The 21,907-nt window shown below is 35.6% G+C and overlaps 1 protein-coding gene across 5 annotated transcripts in view; it reads right to left on the bottom strand.

The window, feature by feature from the left end:
* Positions 1 to 21,907, bottom strand: part of LOC150085373 (uncharacterized) — a 444,699-nt gene that overhangs the window by 79,364 nt on the left and 343,428 nt on the right. For all 5 annotated transcript variants that reach the window (XM_090373179.1, XM_090373178.1, XM_090373180.1 and 2 more), the window contains one exon: positions 984 to 1,243. In XM_090373179.1, the coding sequence (XP_090229305.1) occupies positions 984 to 1,243 (260 nt within the window). The remainder of the gene's footprint in view (positions 1 to 983; positions 1,244 to 21,907) is intronic.

Below are 21,907 nucleotides of genomic sequence, written 5' to 3' on the forward strand. Positions count from 1 at the left end.
CACCCCCCCCTCCCCCAATACTTTTCCTTCAACCCATGCACGGTACTAAGCACTATAGGTTTTGATACCTTTCGTGTTTGGGGTTTTCATAAAAAAAAAAAAAAAAAAAAAATGCTGATGGCGTCTTTACCCCTCTCAGACAAAACACACAAGGAGGCATAAATTTAAGAAAGGTTTGGACAAATTACTGGAAGGAATTGACAAATGAAGTGGTTTTTTTTTTTTTTGTTTTTGTTTTTGAATTTATATAATTGAATTTATATATTCCTTGTATCATACTTTCAATAATAATACTAATATTAAATAAAATAAAATACAAAAGAAATGTGTATTACTTTTTTCTTTGCAATAGTAATATTATCTAACTTAACAATTATGTTGAATAAAAATTTATATCAGGATAATGTAATCTTTTTTATTTTGATAAGAAACATTCAACTTTTCTCAACATTAATAAATGCAAAAGTTCTAATATCTTGTTTTTAAGTAATTTGGGGGCCTCTGTAGCCAGGTGGGCAGGAGCAGCAGTGCATAGCACACGCTTCTTGATTAGACCGGGGTTTGAGCCCGTGACCGCCAAATACGGAGGATGTGGAAAGGTCACGGAATGACCACTGCATACTCCCGGAGCAATATGGCCTTAGTTGCTAATGCTCCTAAAAAAAAAAAAAAAACCCAAACCAAATAACAAAAAATAAAATTAAGTAATTTGGCCTACATCAGATTTTCTTTCAATCCTTCATATATGAATGGTAATAAAATGAGATGGGGGGAAGACCTCTTAGCCTTCCATATTGTCAATCAATTTTTATTCAGAAATATAAATATAAAAAAAATTAGAGTGACTATTTGATAATTTAGGTTTACCTATGAATGTATATATGTCAACTAAAATAAAAAATTTTAAATCACTTCATTTACATATAGAGTTCATCCTCAATGCAAATAAAATCAAAATAACAACATAACTCATGTTCACTCACTTGTGCACTGTGTACAATGCCATTTTCTAAAGAGAGATAGCCACCAAAACGATTATTCCCTCCATTCGGAGAAGTAGTAGTGGTTGTAGTTGTGCCAACTGTGAGAGGTGGATACACTGAGACACTGTTATTCAGTGGCAAAGCAAGCCTTGCATTAGCTGCTAATAAATGGTCCCGGCGAGCAATAAGATCATTAACATGCTCTTCCAATCTCTGGTTCTCTGATCGAAACTGATGAAGGCAATTTAAAAGTGATGCGACTGCAAATAGAACATTAATCTATAAAAATGAGGTATATTAATTAGAGAAACTTGATCTCAAGATTAAGAAATACAAAAAGATAATTGGAATAAGATCTATAGATAAACAAGAAGTAATGCATGGGAAGCATGCCAGTCAGCGTTTAGAAATCAAATTTGTAAACTTTTAATAAAGATCTGCCTTTCTGCTGGAATGAATGTTTGAATGCTAATATGTTTGTTCCAGATTGTTAATAATAACAATCAACGTATGTCATGTAGAGCAATAAAAAAATATATATCACTATTAAATACAATAAACCTTCATTAAAATTTCCCCAATATAAATGAATAATGCACCTGTCAAAATGTATGATAAAAGATAGGTGCACAACTACCTCACCTACTTGATATTGAACACTTCAAGGAATCAGAAGCATTCTTTGCTTTCTTCAGTATTTATTTTTCTTCAGCATAACTGAAATTCAATCTACCTTCAAAGGAAAGTATTTTCTTTAATTTCTCTTTAGAAAATATGAGAAATTGCAAGTAATTTTCAAGAAACTAGGGGAAACTACGCAGGTTTAAATATGAAATGCCAATTAGTGTAATGCTTTGTAAAGTGGCATTTTATGTCTGGGCTGCCATGTTGCAAAATAGTTTCATGAAATTTTTTTTTCCTGCCTTTTCCTTTCTTTCTTTTTTTTTTTTTTAATTGCAACATGTATATAGAGTTTTACTAAAAAAACATGGTATTGATAGCATAGAAAAAAAGAATTTTCGGTTTGCAAAAAAATCAGTTTTTACAAACTTTTACAGAATGCAAAACCTTTCCAAGTTTTAAATGGAGCTGGTTCACATTTTTATTTGTTTGTTTTTTGTTTGCTGTAGTTCCTCTTTAGGCACAGTTGCATGTATACAAGTGATCCCCCCCCCCCCCTGCTTAACGCTGATAATTCATTCCAGAAAAACAGAGCGCTAAGTGAATCCGTGCTAAGCGAGCTCGCATTCCCATAAGGTAACATATGTATTTGTAAGTTGCGGTCAGTGCCATAGGATATTTCCTAATCAATAATAAACGGTAGTGAAAAGATGCACAAATGTCGGTCAAAATATTTAATATTCAAATATTTGTACATATAAAATATTCTGCATTACATACGTATATAATTATGTGGTAACTACTTATGTATCAAAATTAAACTTAAAATTCCAATTAAAATCATGAATTTAATTGATCTGAATTGATTTTAATTGATTTAATTTAATTGATGAATTTAATCATGAAAAATGTGTCGATTTTGGTTTGAACTTTGGCCCTCTTCTAAATAAACTAAAAGGAGTATTAATTTTAAATCCCCCGCAGCGTTACCACCCAACAATAAAGTCACCCAATCCTTCGCCGCTTTGAAACCTGGCATGTTTTTTCCTTCTTTCAATATGAAACTTCTTTTAGGCATTCGTTTCCACAAAAGTCCTGCTTCATCTATGTTATAAACTTGTTGAGAAGTATAACACATAATACCCCTCTTCAATAATTTTAAGTTCTTTTTTGAAAGTTTCAGCTCCTTGATCTGCACTTGCGGCTTCTCCCTAGATTTTAAATCTATTCAATCAGCTCTTACCAGTTTTAAATGGTTGTTTTTTTTTTTTTTTTGGTTGAGTTTTCTTCAGATCATCATATTGGCTAATCTCTCCTTTTATTATTATTGTATTTTTTATTTTTATAATATTTAACTTAACCGAATTCTGCATTGGATATTATCTTCAATAAAATTAGTTAACGTCTTTCCATTTCAATCCTAATAGCCGGCCTAACCCTAGTTGCTTGCAGTGGAACAGTTATCTTTCTCGCTGCTAAAATGAATTCTTTATTTTTTTATAATTGTTCTTACAGTTAAACTTGCAAGTCCTAAATTATGGCACATATCTGCTTGTCATTGACAGGAATCGATTCGCTTCAAAACGTCTAATTTAATTTTCAAATTCAGTCTTTTTCTTACATTTATAGTCTTTGTACTGTGCCCAGACTTTGCTTTTTCATTCTTATTGGCCATTATTAACTCTTCGAAAATGTAACTGCGTTGGTTGCATTAATTACGATATAATGTTCAAGTAAACTGTCCGTTACGCACAATGTCTAATACTGTACTGAGTGATGACTAGACTTCGGATAAATGCATATAACGCAAATATTACAAGCAATATATTTGGATCATTTTTTAAAAGGTTGATCTCGAAACTACGTAACAAGTGACTGTACTGCAATTAAATTAGCGTGCGAGAAAATTTCACTGTGTGTGGGAAACGTTTTATACCTGTTTTGCTATTCATTTTCAAGATATCGACTCCATCAAATGAAATGATTTCGTTAAATATGCCAAAAATGCAATCTGTAAAAGAGCATTATAGTGATCTGTGACAGCGTTATAGTCAGATACGGGTTATAATATATGAACAGCGTTATAGGGAACCGCATTATAACGGGGTCCTGCTGTATATATGCATAAGAGCCTATGTCTTGTAAGCTTCGCTTTCACTATTATTTACAAGGTGCTGGCTGGTGCGCCAAATTTGTAAGCACCTGCTTTTCTTATTGTATTTATAGTGAGAAGGCTTACTTTAATTTTTAATAAGGTAAAACTTGTTATCTTTTCGGCCACTGACTGCGTCAGAAAATTCAGGATTACTTATACCTATTGCTAGAAAATTGAGTGAGGCAATGAACAACACATCTGGTAAAACCATATTTATACAAATATTTATCCACAATCCTTCCCTATTATAGAAGTTTCCTCTAACAACGATTAGAACAATTTCATTCAAGCACTTTCTAATTCATTTCACAAATATACGTGGTCTCAATTCTAATCTCAACGATGTCCATTTCCACTTGCAGTCTGCCAAACCACATATACTTTTTCTGACAGAATCTCAATTCTCGGTTGATTCAACTACTGCTAATCTCAGATGCCCAAATTATTCGCTGTATGATTCCTTTCGCCTCAAAGGTGGTACTTGTGCATATGTCTGTTCTGATATTCCCTGTCAGTGACTTGGCAATTTGGAATCTCCTCTCTTTGATCTTCTCTGGCTTAAAATCTCTCTACCTCATTGTGTCAAATTCATCTGTTGTCTCTACCGTTCTCCCAACTCCACTAATCACTTGGAGCTCTTTGACTTCCTCTCTTTGCAACTTAACTTTCTCCAGTCCAACTTTTCTAACAGTGAGGTAATTTTCCTTGGTGATTTTAATGTTCACAACTCCAGCTGGCTTCTGTTTTCTAGTCACACCGACCCAGCAGGTCGAGATGCTGAGGCTTTTGCAATTACTAATGACCTAACACAGATTGTTCATTTATCTACAAGAATACCGGACAATCCTAATCATACTGCCAATACACTTGATCTTTTTCTCACAAACAACCCTTCTAAGTACACGGTCGAAGTGAGAGGTCCTTTAGGCACTTCAGATTACAACTTGGTGATTGTTTCTTCTCCAATGGAACCTTTATCTCATGGCTATTCCCAACCTCGTGTTGTATGGCATTACAAGAATGCAAAATGGGATGACCTGCAAGACTTCTTTTCTTCTTTCCCTTGGTCTGATTACTGTTTCAAAACTTCTGATGTCAACGTTTGCTCAGATCGTGTCAGTGAAATTATTCTTGCAGGAATGGAATCCTTTATCCCACACTCCACTTTAAAATCTCGTCCTTTATCTAAACCTTGGTTTTCCAATAAATGTGCTAAGGCTGTTCAAGAGAAGAATGTTGCATATCGTAATTGGCTGTTTCTAATTCTTCAGTTTCATTTTCTGCCTACACTGAAGCTCGCAACAATTGTAAAGCAGTTATTAATCAGTCCAAACTAGAGTTTGAACAGGCTAAGAGTAGAAAACTTGCTTCTTGCCCTAATGGTAGCCGAGCATTCTGGTCTCTTGCCAAAGCTATTGGCTGCAACTTTTGCCTATCTCTGCTTCCACCTCTGTCCAAACCAGATGGTACTGTTGTCACTTCAGCCAAGGATAAAGCTGACCTGCTAGCATCCCATTTTCCTTTCAGCTCATGTATTAATGATCTCGGAAAAAAAATCCCAACATTCCCAATACGCTCCCATTCAATGACTCCTGTGGTCTTCCGTCAAAAGGATATCAGAAGGATTTTGATGAATCTTGATGCTAAGAAAGCTCCAGGTCCCGATGGTATTTCTCCACTTGTTCTCAAAACGTGTGCTCCTGAACTTACTCCTATTCTTTGCCACCTTTTTTCACTTTCTTATTCCAAAGGTGTTTTTCCTTCTGCTTGGAAATTTGCTCATATCCAGTCAGTTCCTAAAAAGGGTGACAAATCCCTCCCATCCAATTACCGTCCCATTGCAATTACTTCTATTCTTTCTAAAGTAATGGAGAAATCAATTAACCGCCAACTCTTAAACTACCTAGAAACCTTGCGTCTGATCAACGTTCGCCAGTATAGATCATAGTTACCCATTTATGGACTAATTCAATGGAAAGGTTCGGTGAAACACAAGTAGTTGCTCTCGACATCTCAAAGGCTTTTGATCATGTTTGGCATAAAGTCTTCTAAACAAGATTCCATCTTATGGTTTGCCAACTGTTTTTAGTAATTGGTTATCCAGTTTTCTCTCTGATTGCTCACTGAGAGTGATTGTAGATGGCTCTCTGTCTTCTAACTTCTCCACTAATGCCGGTGTCCACCAAGGTTCAGTTCTTTCTACCACTCTTTTCCTCTTGTATATTAATTACCTTCTTCCATTGACTGGAAATCCTATCCATAGTTTTGCCGATGATAGCATACTGCATTCTACTTTCCATTTTGAGAAACCTCGTCCTGCTCAATCAGCTTCAACTTCTCGAAAATCTGCTACCAATTCCTCAAATGCCGATCTTCAGGTAATTCTCCAGTGGGGCAAAGACAACTTAGTTGATTTCAACCCTTCTAAAACTCAGTCTTGTCTTATATCTCGCAAAAAGGATTCTTCTGCTCCTATGCTTATCTTTAGTGACACTCCAATTTCTAGGCAAAATGATATATCTCTTTTGGGGATTACCCTGACTTCTAATCTCTCTTGGCACAAGCACATTACAAATATTGCTTCCTCTGCATCTAGAAAACTTGGTTTTCTCTTTCCCTCTCGGTGTTACTTTTCTTCCAAACAGCTGCTCACTCTGTATAAATCGCAAATCCCCCCTGCCATGGAATATTGTTCCCACATCTGGGGTGGTGCCCCCAAAACCTCTCTCAGGCTTCTTGATTCCATTCAGAAGAGGGCAGTTAGGTTAATTAATGATTCATCTCTAACAGAGTCTCTCCACTCGCTTTCTCATCGATGTACTGTTTCTGTTGCATGCCTCTTCTACAGATACTTCCATCGGCACTGTTCTTCTGAATTGGCTTCTATAATTCCCGCTCTCTCTTTCAAAACAGTCCGAACACGTGCTGCCACCAGCCAACATCCATTTACTGTCCAACTTCAAACCCACAGAACCAACTTTTCATCTTCCTCATTTATTCATTCAACTGCCGTTTTCTGGAACAACCTTTCTTCATACGTATTTCCTGAAAATTACAATCTACAGAAGTTCAAGTCCAATGTCAACAAATATCTTCTTTCGTCTTCTCAACCTCCAACCCAAGCACGGTACTAAGTACTATAGGTTCTAATACCTTTCGTGTTTGGGGTTCACATAAAAAAAAATATATATATATCCGCCTGCTCCTGATTTGAGTACATGGGCGGAATGGAAAACCATCAGATTCTGTCAGTACCTTGTGATGAGGGAAATCACCTGCGGGAGATAAGACATTCCGGTTAATTACTCGGGAATCAAGCATTTCCGGAACTATGTTGATATAAAATATTTTTATTGTCTACATATGAGGAACTCATTCCTGAAGTTATGCCATGTATTTTTGAGACACCCTGTATGTATATATATATATATATATATATATATATATATATATTAGTATCCAAAGAAAGTGGATTACCTAAGAATTTCACATTTCTAACCCTTTTTTGCGATGGTATATTACATTAATGACTAGCATCACAAATAGAAATATAAACAAAAGATATTTATTAATAGTTAAGGCAAAGCTAGGTAATATTTGACAGGTGCTCTCAAAATATTCCAAATTGAGCATTTGCAACCTTTATACAACAGTTATGGCTGAAATGTTATCAGAAGCCCTCAATTTGCTTCAGTTTATCATTTTAAATGGAAAACAAAATGAAAAGTTCACCAGGTGCACACTAATATTTAGCTGAACTGCCTCTGGTCCTGATGACAGCAGCACACCGTCGAGGCATTGACAAGATCAATTTCTGAAGATAATCAACTGATAGTTTGTGGTTCCAAACATAAATTATGGCTTCCTGAAGTTCACGAAGGGTCTTTGGTTTCTTTCTGGCAACTGCAGATTCCACATGATGCCAACTGTTCTCTATAGGATTGAGGTCCGGTCTGTTTCCTGGCCAGCTAGGAGTTGTAATGGACCATTCTTCCAAACATTTTTTCACCTGTAACAAATGTAAACACATTACTGTCAAACCTTGAATGCAGAAATGAAGCTAAAGTAACTACAGAAGTGCTTACTTACACTTTTCACCTGAGCAGAGTCATCCTGAAAGATGCAGTTACTTGGCAGGTCAAAATGGTCTCTAATGGTTTGCAGTAATTTGCCTTCCAATATAGTCAGGTATCCAGGGGCATTTACAGAACCTTTTACATACTGCAGGTGACTTACTCTGCGATACGAAATGCAATCCCATATCATTTGGCTGGTAGGGATTTAATTGTAAACACTGTACAGTCTGGATGGTATTCTTCACCACGTCTACAGCGAACATTTGTCTCCCATCAGAGCCATGCAGGTTGAATTTGTTCTCATCCGAGAAAATAGCTGACTTCCACTGCTCGGGGGGTCTATTTGACATGCTTCTTACACCAAATTAATCGGTCCTTTTCATTTCATTTTTTGTGTGAGGAGGGGCTTCTTAGGATGACGGGCTACAAGTCCATTTTTGAAGAGGCGTCTTCTGACTGTTACTGCACTTGCTACAATGTAGCAGAGTGGTCAGGAGCACGAGTGCAGTAGCACACGCGCTTTGAGTGGACTGGGGTTCAAGCCAACGACTGCTAAATACGATTAAGATTTGTATTGATTGATTTATTGTAAACTCTACTGACCTGGTGGTCGTACCGGAGTATAAACAAGAACATTTTTATGTTCTTCCCATTCTCTTCAGCTCAGATGAAGAAGCTTAACAATTTTTAAGGCATAAGCGCTTCAAAATGCGGTCCTGTTTTGGCACAGACTCGTTTGCATCCAGTTCCCTTTTTCATATCAGCAGAACCAGTATTCTTGAGTTTGGAAAGAACTCTATTCACTTTCGACTGATTACAAGACACTCTATAAGTAATATGGGAAGAACATCCTTCCTCATGTAAAGCAACAATAGCACTTTTTCTTTGTGGCGTCAACTGCACGTAACTCGCCATCCTTGACACAAGCTAGGAATGACTGCAACTCTTGCAGAGCATGCTTATGTAGCTGAAAGTACACAGCTGTTTGAAATATTACGTCATCACCTACACATGTCAATCTTATCTGATGCAATCTGTAAAAAATATTGTTATATATACTTACGTTTATTCGAGACGACAATTACAATTTTAAGGGTGTGATCCACTTTCTTTGAACACCAGTGTGTGTGTGTGTATATACAGTCGAACTTCCCCTATAACGAATTCAATAAATCCGGCGAAAAAAATTCATTATATAGAAATTTCGTTATATACAGAGAATATCTTTTTTATTAGAAATTATGAAAAACGAATTCTACATTTATTTTTAATGTATTTTATTTAAAAAAAAACATACTTATTTAAATTACGTTTACACAATTTTCGCCAGTAAATATCACAAATTAAAAAAAATCTGTAATTTTCGTTTTGCACAGTACAATTAAAAAAAAATGTCTGATTCTCAAAGAAAACCTCACATTTGTTCAGAGCAATTATCAGGAACCTTTTCACAAAACTGTAGACCCATACGAACCGTTTTAAAAGCTTTAAGCATTTCTTCGCGAGTTGGCTTTTCTGCGGGTTGTTCTGATGCGTCTCTTCAGCGTCATCGTTAATTTCTTCGTGATCATTGGTCGCGTCTAACACTGTTCAGCAGTATTTCATCTTCATTTGAATGTTCTGCTTGTGATCCACATAAACATAACTATCCATTGTTATTTCATTTTCGATGTTTCCAGACGATTTCTAATAATATCCAAAAGTTTTTCAGTTGTGAAAGGGGGCTGGTTTTTTTTTTTTAGGAGCATTAGCAACTAAAGGCCATACTGCTCCAGGGATATGCGAGTGGTCATTCCCTGACCATTCCGCATCCTCCGTATTTGGTGATGACGGGCTCGAACCCCGGTCTAATCAAGAAGCGTGAAGAAGGGGCAGTTCATCTTGTTCGTCCAGTCGTTTGTTCGACTTCTGTATTCAATGCAAATCCCGCTTTCGAAAAACAATTTTAAATAGTGTATTCAGTGACATCGTTTGTCCAAACTTTTGTCAGTTCAGAGATGCAATCTCTAAGGTAACCTCCAAGTTTCTATTTTCTGAGAATGCATTGGCAATCTTCATTATTATTCTCTTTCGATAATGAAATTTAAAATTTTTAATTATGCCTTGATCCATTGGCTGGAGTTTTGACGTTACGTTTGGTGGTAAAAAACAACTTCGCACTTTTAAGTTTGGGCAGGATGTGCCGGACAGTTGTCAGTTACCAACACGATTTTCCTTTTTTCTTTTGTTATACGCTTGTCTAGTTTTAATATCCATTCTTCAAAAATATCACTTGTCATCCATGCTTTTTTTATTAAAGGTGTAGTCAACTTCCAAAGATTTTGTGCCTCTAAAACATGTTGGGTTTTCTGATATTCCGACGACCAAAAGTCTTAATTTTTCACTTCCTGTCATATTTTCTCCAACTAGCACAGTTGATTCTTTCTTTGCTTTGTTTTCCGCCAAAACATTTATCATCCTTAAAAGCAAGTGTTCTATTCGGTAAACATTTAAAGAAATAAACCCATTTCTGTCTAGCATTTAGAATCATCCCTTACGCTCAACTTCTTCCAAAATCTTCTGGTATTGTTCCTCCAACTGTTGCAATCTTCTTCGCTTACATTAACACTTTCTCCACAAATAACCTTTTTCCACAATTCTGTGGCGCCTTCTTAAATTTTTCTAGCCACCCAAGTGCTCGAATTAAATTCTTTATGTCTGAAGAACTGTACAAATTTCAGAGCTTGTTGCTTAATTATTAGGCTCGATATTGGGATATTCTTTTCACGTATCATTTGCACCCATTTTAGAACAGTTTTATCAACATCTTCGTATATACACAACTTAATTCGCTTTTTGTCTGCTCCTCCTTCAATTGCATTTAAAATTGATTCTCGATTTTTTTAAATTCATAGATAAACTGCTTGCAGATATTGCCATATTTCTCCGCAACATCTTTTTTCTTAAAACCCTGGTCAATATCATAACAATCTTTGCTTTATCATTAATACTTAAACACTTTCTCTTCGACATTGTTTTCGCAATTGTAAAAATTACTGGACTGCACCGCAAACTTCGCTGCGCCGGCCATACAGTGAATTGTTAGTACAGGTACCGCCTACTCAATGAAGTTCGCTTGCCAATTCAACAGTATCACTCACTCCCTTTGAAGAAATATACGACTTTGTGAATTTCTTTTATTCTGCTTTCATGCATATATACACGAAAGAAAATTTATGATTAACATATGCTGTATGTTACTTTTCAGAAAAAAAAAAAAAAAAAGAGCATACAAGCCTATGTGATTGATGACGAACGAAAAAAAAAAAAAAAAATTCATGAAAACCATCTACTGGGGGTCCAGTTAGACGAGAACGGACATATATAATGATTGACATGAAGGTCACGTGGTACAGTTGAGGTCAGAAGCGAATGTCACTCAATAGGCGTTACTAAAAACCGACTATGGTAGCATTCTATGTATTGCTGCCGCAGCATGCTAAAGGTTTACCTCAGCGAATTTCGCTTTCCCCTGAGCCAACATCAATTTACAAATCTACGCTATTTATTGTAAAGTTTACGACCACTTTTAAGAAAACCCATTTGGTTTAATAACTGTAACAATAATGAAACAGAGACCCTCCTACGGGCGTCAACGGCCACACGTGTTCACTAAAAGGATGATTATTTAATTCCAGATGGTAATACACAATTTCGGAAGGAAGGAGGCAGTATATTTGAGCAGCTGTTTAGCAGTGAATGCTTGAAAATCTTCAAAAATGCTTTTACTAATTTTTTTTAAAAATTCGTTATAGAGAGACTAACACTTCGTTATATGGGGTTAATTTTACATGTAATTTCGTTTCAAGGTGCAATGTTTCGCGAAAAAATTCGTAATATAGAGAAATTCGTTAAATAGAAGTTCGTAATAGAGAAGTTCCACTGTATATATATATAGTGTGTATGAGTAGAAAATGCAAGAAAAAGAGAAAGAGAGAGAAACAGGAATTGCACTTGAATGCGCAAAAGCTAGGATACAAAAAGATATAATGATAAAATTAAAAGTAATTAATAAAAAATACAAAAAGATGGAGAAGTAAATAACACAAGGTGCCGAGCCTAATAGAAGGAAAGTAAAAAAGAGAAGAGAATGAGAAATTAAAAGAATGTTAAGAACCTTAAAAAAAAAAAAAAAAAAAAAATATATATAGAATTAAAGGCTGAATTAATAATGCCAATCATATGTACATGAGCTGAAAGCGAAAGAAGAAATTAATCAATGTTAAATAATAGTGAACATCAAAATGAGGGTGGTAGAAAAGGTAAACAGGAAAAAAAAAAAAAAAAAAATGCTTTTGATGCAAACTAAATAAAATTGGTACTTGATCAGGTGTACTCCCCTGATGAAATACCTGATCTATGTACCAATTTAATTTAGTTTGCATCAAAAGGGTTTTTTTTTCTTTTTCTCCTCCCCTATTTTGATGTTCACTATTATTATTTAATATCAATTAATTTCTTATTTCCCTTTCAGCTCATGTACATATGATTGGCGTGTTAATTCAGCCTTTAATTCTTTAATTTTATAATTTTTTTAGGTTCTTAACATTCTTTTTCTTTTAATTTCTCATTCTCTTCTCTTTCTTACTTTCCTTCTATTAGGCTTGGCACCTTGTGTTATTTATTTCTCCATCTTTTTGTATTTTTTTATTAATTACTTTTAATTTTATCATTATATATATATATATATATATATATATATATATACACTGTAGGCCCTCAATTTAACGGACAAAAAATTTATATCTTAAAGGAAAAATTTAGAACCTTTTTTTAATTCTCGAATAGCGTGGACCTAAAATTTCAGGTGAGTGATGGATGGCTGTGGTTTTTTGAAAGCACTACAGCATTGTTAATAAAAGAACCTGCAGTGAATCATGTGCAGATGAAGAATAAGTTGAGGCTTTCAGAAAATATCTAAATGACCTCATTAAAAATGAGGGTCTCATTTTATCACAGCTTTATAATGCTGATGAGACTTTTTATCATGCTGTTCCTGAAAATACCCAGTATTGCAAGCATGAAACAAGCACCCCCCAGTCATAAGCTGAATAAGGAGCAAATTTCAGTTTTATTGCCGATGGCTTGCATCGGCTTAAGCCTATGGTATTGGTAAGGCAAAAAAAAAAAAAACCTTGTGTTTTAAAGGATTTAATGAACCAGTTACCAGTGATATATTCCCACTCAAAAAATGCCTGGTTTACAATGGATATTTTCTGTGACTGATTCTTTAACTATTTTATTCCTGATGTGCGATGCTATCAGACAGATGTGCTGAAAATTCCTTCTTATGAAATAAAGGCTGTTTTACTGCTAGATAATACACCTGCTCAGCATAAGACTGAGAGCTTAGTTAGCAGGGATGGGAGAATTAATTGTATTTTTCTGCCTCCTAACACTACTTCACTGATACAGCCAATGGATCAAGGTGTAATCATTGCATGTAAGAGGTTGTATAAAAAGAAGTTTTTGGAAGAAGTGATGGTTCTTTTGGAAGAAACAGAAGATGCAGAATAAGGTACAAGAGGCAATGGGACACTGCAAAATACAACAACATACAACAACATACAACACATGCATGCATACAACAAAAGATCTGCTATCTTCAACTTAGCAGCTGCATTAAAAGATATGAAGATTACTATCTTGGCCAATGCTTGGAAGAAGTCGTTGTATGATGTATAACCTGAAATGGACTTTGAGGGAGTTGAGGTGTCTAATTTTCGGGACACTTTTCTGAGGGTCGACAACAAAAATGAAACTGAGAATGTAGATTGCGGAAAATGTTCTTCATGGAGAACAAGAGGGCGATGACGATGAAAAAGACGAATTATTAGTTGCACCTCATCCTAAATTGTCTGTTAAAAGAAAACATATGGATGACATCATACATTATATTGAATCATCATCAGACCCTGATGTGCTTCCTCACTATGAACATTTTAGAGAATTTGGATCTACAGTAATAAGGAAGCAGCACCAAGGTGTAAAGCAACTGAAGCTTGATGATTTCTTCAAGACCACTTCATCAACTGGACCTGTTTCACCAGAACCCTCTACCAGCAAGGAATTAACACATCTCCCTCCCTATGACAGTTCTTTCTGGCTCTGAAAATTGTGATTCTTTCAATTAAGTTAATATTAATATTGAATATTACGTATCTTTTTTTAACATTTTTTATTTAATGGAGTTTAAGAATATTAATTTTTTCCCCCTCTAAAATGGATTTAAATGAAAAAACTAATGTTCACATTGAAAACAACTTTGTGTGAACTTTAAGAAAAAAAAAAAAATAATAATAAATAATAATAATAAAAAAAAAGTGGTGGAAAGTTACATTGTATAGTTTTTGATGTGTTTAATTAAAATAAAGTTTGGTTCCTGTCGTAAATTTATTTTTATATTTTTAACAGATGTTTTTTAGTGGCGGGTATAAGTTACTTAATGTACATTGTAAGTTCATTATTAATATATGTTTTTAAAATACATTCGATTCAACGGACTTTTGGCAATAACTGACACCCCTTCCCCCAATTAGTCCGTTAAATCGAAGGCCTACTGTGTGTGTGTATATGTGTGATATATATATATATATATATATATATTAATTAAGATTGTAAGAGCAATAAAACTCAATGTACTACTAATGATATTATTATAAACTATAACAAGAAACCTCATACCTTTATGTAGGAACAGAATTCTCTCATTCTTGATTAGACTGGGGTTCGAGCCCGTCACCACCAAATACGGAGGATGCGGAAAGGTCAGGGAATGAACACCGCATATTCCCGGAGCAATATAGCCTTAGTTACTAATGCTCCTAAAAACCAAACAACAACAACAACAATTCTCTCAACATTCACATTAGAAGGATTATGTGATTATATAATTATATGAATAAAATGTCCCATATTTAATTTTAAATAAAATAAATTATGAAAATTACATTAAATTATATAAATAAATACTTATTAAAAGGTTGTCATGCATTCAATTCTCATCTCCAACATAATGCATCAAGAAAAGCCATCAACATCCCCAAAAAACAAAACCAATACCACATGTTAACATGAACTGAAAAAAATTGGTGGAGTTATCTTTAAGAAATATAGGTTAAAATATCTAAAATCATAAAACTGTCTAATCTTCTTAGAAGGGACCAAAGTTATTCAGATACACTCTGTGCTCACAAGAAGTAACGTGTTTTTTTGCAAATGATTACCCACCCTTTTTTATATTTAAACCTACTGACTACCTGATATTTTTACTAACCAATGTGTGAATTACTGTTCACAAATGTGCATAAGAAGTTTAGACAATTTTATGATTTTAGATATTTTAACCTATGTTTCTTAAGGATAAATCCAACAATTGTTTTCAGTTCTCATGTTAACATGCGGTATTGGTTTGGTTTTTTTGGAGGTGTTGATGACTGTCGACTTCTGGCTTTTCTTGGAGATGACAATTGAATGGATGACAATCTTTTAATGAGTATTTACTTATATAATTTAATGTAATTTTCATAATTCAGGTGGTAGATGACTTTCATCAACCGGTGAAATACCGCCACTTTGCTTATTGGAGGCTTGAAGTGGTGAAACCCATGTTTAGTCTCTAGAGCAAAGTTTCCGGCATCCCCCTCCCCCCCATACTTCTCCTTCAACCCACGCACGGTACTAAGTACTATAGGTTTTGATACCTTTCGTGTTTGGGGTTTTCATAAAAAAAAAAAAAAAGATTTTATTTAAAATGAAATATGGGACATTTATTTGTATAATTATATAATCACATAATCTCAATGTGAGTGTTGTTTTATATATATATATAAAATATTGTAAGTAGAACGTGAAAATTAGATTTAATTGGTTTAAGTCTAATGAAAATACGGTATACACTGGGAGTGATATATGGAATGAAAAAGCAGAAGAAATGGACTGGAGATTAAAATAAGAAGCGAAAAAGCGACCAAAATGAAATAACATTGCAGTGTCTTTCACAATTTCAGTGTCATCATCAGAGGTCATCCACCGAAATTATGAAAAAGACAGCAATGTTCTTGCTTCTGTTTCCGACATGATCTGTATGCTATGTGTAGTTGCCACGTGCTGTGAAGGCAAATTTTGATATCGTCGTTTGTTTGTTTTTTGGTTTTTAGGAGCACTAGCAACTAAGGCCATATTGCTCCACGATATGCGGTGGTCATTCCCTGACCTTTCCGCATCCTCCGTATTTGGTGGTGACGGGCTCGAACCCTGGTCTAATCAAGAAGCGTATGCTACGCAATGCTGCTTCTTCCCACCTGGCTATGGAGGCGCCTAAATTTTGATATGAATTTTGCATTAATAAGTTTATAAAGGATGTGCCAATAAAAGTGGTTATAATACGAGGTGCATACAGATCATGGAATATCAGTATAGGCCAAAAGAAAGGACTTACTGTTACTATGTAAGACTGACCAAAAGAACAATATGGCGAGGTGCTGGTATATTTATGTGGGGGAACGCTAGCGGCTCCTAGCGTTAGGTGTGAAAAAAAAAAAAAAAAAAAAAAATTATGGTGTTTGTATAGATAGGAATGATATGAAATAAGGTAAAATTAAATATGTTTACAATATATAAATGTTTAATACACTAATACACAACAGTGTATTAAACATGTATATATTGTAAACATATTTCTTATTTTATCTTATTTTAATCACTTCTTATTTTAATCTTATTTTAATCACTTCTTATTTTAATCTTATTTTAATCACTTCTTATTTTAATCTCTAGTCCATTTCTTCTGCTTTTTCATTCCATATATCACTCCCAGTGTATATCGTATTTTCATTAGACTTAAACCACTTAAATCTAATTTACGCGTTCTACTTACAATTATTATATATATATATATATACACACATAATAATAATAATAATAATAAGATTCTTTATTAACATAAATTTTATACAATAATGATTCCGTACACAGAAATCCAGAGGAATCTTACAATTTGTTGTTTATACAAGTGATTTTGTTTTATATAATAATAATAATAATAATAATAATAACTAAATAATAATTAATAGATCAAAGCAAAGATGATAATCAGAATGTAAAATGAATGAAGTAGTAATTACAGCGAAATGGACTACAAGTTGAGCAGAACATGAAATGACATCGGCTAGCTAAGATCGGCACTTACATAAATGTCCTTTACAAACAGCAAGCTGGGCCAAGATGCAATCGCGATATGCCTTGTCTATAGTTCACAGGTCGATGTCGATGTTGAGCGAGTTGAGAGTGTCCAGAGTCACATTAGGGAAGTGTCCTGAAATTCTGTAACCGCTGGAGCCTTGAGCACAGGGAGGGAGTACTACGGAGATGTCTGCCTGGCAAACGCCAACCAACCGTGTTCCAGATGTTGATGTGATCCTGCTTAGCTGAGCACAGATGAAGGAATGACTTTATTTTTAGCACATGGGCTCTGTGGACTATGGGCGTATATTGCAGGTTGCAGCAGAGAGTAGATTTAGATGTTGTGTAGATTTGGTGCGACCACAAGTTGGCCACTTCAGCACCCAGAATTCGAGGCCCATAGTTTCCTGAGGCTGGTGGGTGGTGCCGCCGACCAAACTTCCACAGTATAGGAGAGTACAGTACAGAAGTAAGTTGCAAGGTATTTCTTGATTATTTGCTTATTGTGCGTTTTGCACAGATCAATTTTCATTCCCCAGAATGCTCTCAGGGCTTTGGAATACTGAGCTTGGATTTGTTTTTTATAGGTGAGGTTGGCATCAAGGATTACTCCTAGGATTTGACGCTGTCTGTGGGAGTCAGGACCTTTCCTGCCAATTCCGGAAGTAGAGAAGATGCAGTATCAGTAGAAGTCATTCGACTTGGCGTAAAGATGAGATAGTTTGACTTCTCTGGATTGACTGACAGGCCAAAAAATTTAGCATACTTATAGAATGTATTTAGGTAGCTGTTTACAGATTCAGAGGCAGTTTGTCTTTCTTGTGAATGACCAACATGACGTTTGCATAGCAAGTAGCAAACAATATCATCAGCATACGATAGGAAGGCTGGAATTTGATCATTGGTGGAACGAATATTGCTGCAAATAACAAGGCTGAGAGACAACCACCTTGTGGGATCACTCGACTTCGCTTTTAGTGACTGTAATGCCATCACCTTTGAAGTGAAGCATTCTCTTAGATAGCAAATTATTGAGGATCTCGAGCATATTTCCGGATATCCCGTAGAATCTTTCAAGTAAGGCAAGAAGGGGTGTTAGAAGGGGTTATGGCTGTAGGGTACGTTTTGCTAATGCAGTGTCCCTGATCCATAAGCTATATTACTACTATTATTATTATCTTTTTCATACAGGCACTTCCCCCATATATTAATTAGCTTTTTAGTACCATTGTGTGTGTATATATATATATATATATATATATATATATATATATATATATATATATATATATATATATATATATATCTGATAATTAAAATAAATATGATATTTAATCATATTTATTTAATCATAATAATGATAGCTACATAGCCATATTTATTTATTTTTATTACTTTTGCCTAACTTTTATCGCACATAATATATATTTATATATATATAATAGAGAGAGAGAGAGAGAGAGAGAGAGAGAGGACAGAGTATATAGAAGAATCATTTGTAAAAGAATAAGAGAAGTTTACTTCAATATTTCATATTGAGGTAAACCTCTAGTATCAAACAGAAGAATAGGCCTCGAGTGCCAAGCGATTTTCTCAGTGATTTTTAGAGTGAGCTTATTAAAGAAAAAGTTTTATTTGTTTTCTAGTGTCTTTTTCTATTTCATTTACTTCCAGTGGTTCTGTGCTTAAAGTGTTAAGTAAGAACACAGAAAGGAAAAAAACAACCTTTCTTTATTTAGTATATATATTTTACTAATAACAAACAACTAACTTCTACAACCGCTCGGTCACTGGTGGCACCGCTCCTGCCTCCACGTAGCGGGGCTGGAAACCTGGGAGAAGAAAGACACCCTCCCACGGCAAAAAGGAGCAACGATGGATAAAAATAAACAGTCCTCATGTGGATCTTATGATTCAGAACTAGACAAGTATAATCCAGATCATGACGACACAAATGTATCCCATGCTAAGAGACAAAAAAAAAAGAAGGAACGGATAAGACCACTCCTCTCTTTCTAATACTACACTCCTCCACAGACCAACCATTGAGTAAGCTGTCCCCATTTTTGATACAGAAATGTCTCGAAAATGTGGCTGGTCCTCCAAAAATGGTTCGGCGTTTAACATCCGGAGATTTATTAATCGAAATGACCGAACATAGACATGCTGAGAGGCTATTGAATGTATCCACTTTTGGTGGAATTCCCATGAAGGTTACCCCACATGCCACCTTAAACTCCTCTAAAGGGGTAATATCAGAGTGGGATCTATTAAACGTATCAGAGGATGAGCTTGTGCATTAGTAGAGGCATTTGATGCAAGAAAGCAAGCTTATGCAGCATCAGCCAAAAAAAAAAAAAAAAATAAAGTAAAATAAATAAATAAAAAATAACCACTTCCAGCTGAGCCTTAAACTTATTTAGGCTATCAACTTCCACCAGGATGGAAGTCTGTTCCACCTACCAACCACCCGCTGGCTAAAGGCAAATTTCCGCACATCTATCCTACATCTGTCTTTCCTCAATTTGAACTTATGCCCTCTCAGGTGATTATTCTGAGCAAGAGGAAGAATCCCATCAGCATTGAGCATGCTCAAACCATTCAAGGCTTTGTACACCTCTATCAGATCACCTCGCTGGTGCCTAGTCTCCAGACACTGTAGTTCGCAAAACTTAAGCCTTTCTTCGTAAGAGCACCCCTTTGTTCCATTCACTAATCTTGTTGCCCTTCTCTGTACTCGTTCCAGCATCTCTACATCCTTCTTGAAATGAGGCCTACAGACCTGTATACAGTACTCTAGGTGCAGTCTGACTATTGCCTTATACAAGGAAATAATCACCTCCTTATCCCTGCTAGAAAAATTCCTATATATCATCGACAATACACCATGAGCTACTCTTGCAGCCCGTCTGCACTACTCAGAAAACTTCATATCTGCCTGCACAACCACCCCCAGGTCCCTTTCATTCTCTACCACTGTCAATGTAGTACCACAGAGTTGATACGTTGCTCTGGGGTTGCTGTTTCCCATATGTAGTACTTTACATTTGTCAATGTTAAACTTCATTTGCCACCTCTCAGCCCTGATGATTCAATTCTTGAGATTCATCCAGAGGATGACATTGACACGGGTAGGCCAATCTTCCAAAAAAAGAAAAAGCAAAAGTAGACAAGCACAAAAAAAAAAAAATCCGCCGTAAGAAACCAAACTATGCACACAGTGATTCAATGGAATTGTCGTGGATTTCGTGCAAATTTAGATGACCTCTATGATCTCCTAAGTGAATATAAGCCTGTTGCAGCATGCGTACAAGAAACAAACCTGACGAATGCAGTATCTATAACAATTAAACACTTCACCATGTATAGAAAAGATAGAAACTTCTCTAATGCAGCACACGGAGGAGTAGCGCTGTTAGTAAACTCTTCAATTCCCTCCAGACCTGTTCCCTTGCAAACTCCGTTGGAGGCAATTGCAGCCCGTATTACCATTGGCATAACGATAACATTAGTCTCATTGTATCTGTCACCAGACCAGGCTTACACCCTTGCTGATTTAGATGACCTAGTAGGACAAATACCCGCTCCTTTCTGTATTCTGGGTTACTGGAATGGCCATAACCCCCTATGGGGTTCTCAACAACTTGACTGCAGAGGACAAATAATTGAGAAATTCTTGGATAAACACAATCTAACTATTTTAAACACCGGTGATCACACATATGTTCATGTACCATCTGGCTCAAGCTCTGCCATTGATCTAACAGTATGTTCTCCAACAATATTTCCTCTCATAGACTGGACAGTTACTGACAACTCTCTTGGTAGTGATCACTTTCCGATCATCTGTAATTTCTGTAAGTTCTCCTCCGTTCAACAGAATTAGAACAATTTGGAAATTTGACAAGGCCAACTGGGCTAAATATCAAGAAATAGCTCATTTAGAATCTGTCATTGCAACTGACAAGATTGATTCTGCAGTAAGCTATATTACATAAAGAATAATGACAGCAGCTGAATCCACTATCCTGAAATCATCATTTAAAATCTGACACCATCCAAAAATGTGGTGGAATGAAGCATGTAGCATTGTTAAAAGAGAAATAAATAAATCCTGGAATCAGTTTAGAAAACATCCAACCACAGCCAACCTTCTACAGTTTAAAAGAGCAAGGGCTAAGGCTCGTCATGTAAGACGAACGAGTAAAAAAGAAGCATGGGCACGCTATGCTGCCACAATAAACAGATTCACAGATACTATTACAGTCTGGAAAAAAATCAAACGTATCAATGGCAAATACTCACTTGCTACTTCTCCGATTCTATTTCTGAAAGGAAAGGAAATTTCTGAACCTGAGGAACTTGCTAATGCATTCGGCTCGTCTTTCGAATCACTCTCAGCTGTTTCCGCCTATGAACCAGCCTTTCAGATGCTAAAATGCAGTACAGAAAAGTATAAACTGAATTTTAATACCACTCTCCAACATTCATACAATCTGCCGTTGACCATGACTGAATTACTTAATGCGCTCACAAAAGTGAAAAACAGTGCTCCAGGTCCTGATGGAATTTATTATGCAATGATTTCCCATTTAAGTGAAAGATCATTAAGTGCTCTCTTACTACTCTATAATAGAATTTTCTTAGAGGAATATTACCCCACCAGCTGGTGCCATTCTTATGTGCTAGCCTTCCCGAAACCAAGAAAAGACCACACAGATCCAACAAACTATTGACCTACCTCCCTAACAAGTTGCTTGGGAAAAACAATGGAAAAAATACTTAACTCTCGACTAACGTGGTATTTGGAGACTCAAAACATTTTGAGTCCAAGCCAGTATGGTTTTCGG

The sequence above is a fragment of the Mastigoproctus giganteus genome, chromosome 5 (genome assembly GCF_048544385.1).
Source record: "Mastigoproctus giganteus isolate SK-2022 chromosome 5, ASM4854438v1, whole genome shotgun sequence".
Taxonomy (NCBI): domain Eukaryota; kingdom Metazoa; phylum Arthropoda; class Arachnida; order Uropygi; family Thelyphonidae; genus Mastigoproctus; species Mastigoproctus giganteus.